Genomic DNA, 240 nt, shown 5'->3' with positions numbered 1-240 from the left:
GACGAGGTGACCGGCTCCTCCTGCCTCTGCACCGAGGGCTACAGGTACTGCCAGGGAGTGCCAAGGGCAGCGAGGACGGTTATGCATCACTGGGCAGGAAGGCCCGGTCCTGGCTACCACATCCATCCATCCATGCATCCCCCCCAGTACGGGAGGAAGGCGTGGGGCTGGGGGTGTGGATTTCTGGGAATGGAGGCTGGGAAGAGCCAGTGTCCCTGGGGCGGGACCCCCGGGGCAGGG

The 240-nt window shown here is 66.7% G+C and overlaps 1 protein-coding gene across 1 annotated transcript in view; it reads left to right on the top strand.

Annotated features, from left to right (window-relative positions):
* The window catches only part of LOC104495948 (slit homolog 1 protein-like), a gene marked incomplete at both ends in the record, with an annotated part of 14,737 nt that extends 14,659 nt beyond the window's left edge, over positions 1-78 (top strand). Inside the window, one exon of the mRNA XM_010139003.1 lies at positions 7-78. Within this exon, the coding sequence (XP_010137305.1) occupies positions 7-78 (72 nt within the window). The remainder of the gene's footprint in view (positions 1-6) is intronic.
* Positions 79-240: the final 162 nt, after the last annotated feature.

The sequence above is a fragment of the Buceros rhinoceros genome, unplaced genomic scaffold (assembly GCF_000710305.1).
Source record: "Buceros rhinoceros silvestris isolate BGI_N320 unplaced genomic scaffold, ASM71030v1 scaffold21636, whole genome shotgun sequence".
NCBI classification, from domain to species: Eukaryota; Metazoa; Chordata; class Aves; order Bucerotiformes; family Bucerotidae; genus Buceros; species Buceros rhinoceros.
The sequence above is the reverse complement of the archived record's forward strand: the minus strand, read 5'-3'. Positions and strand labels throughout refer to the sequence as shown.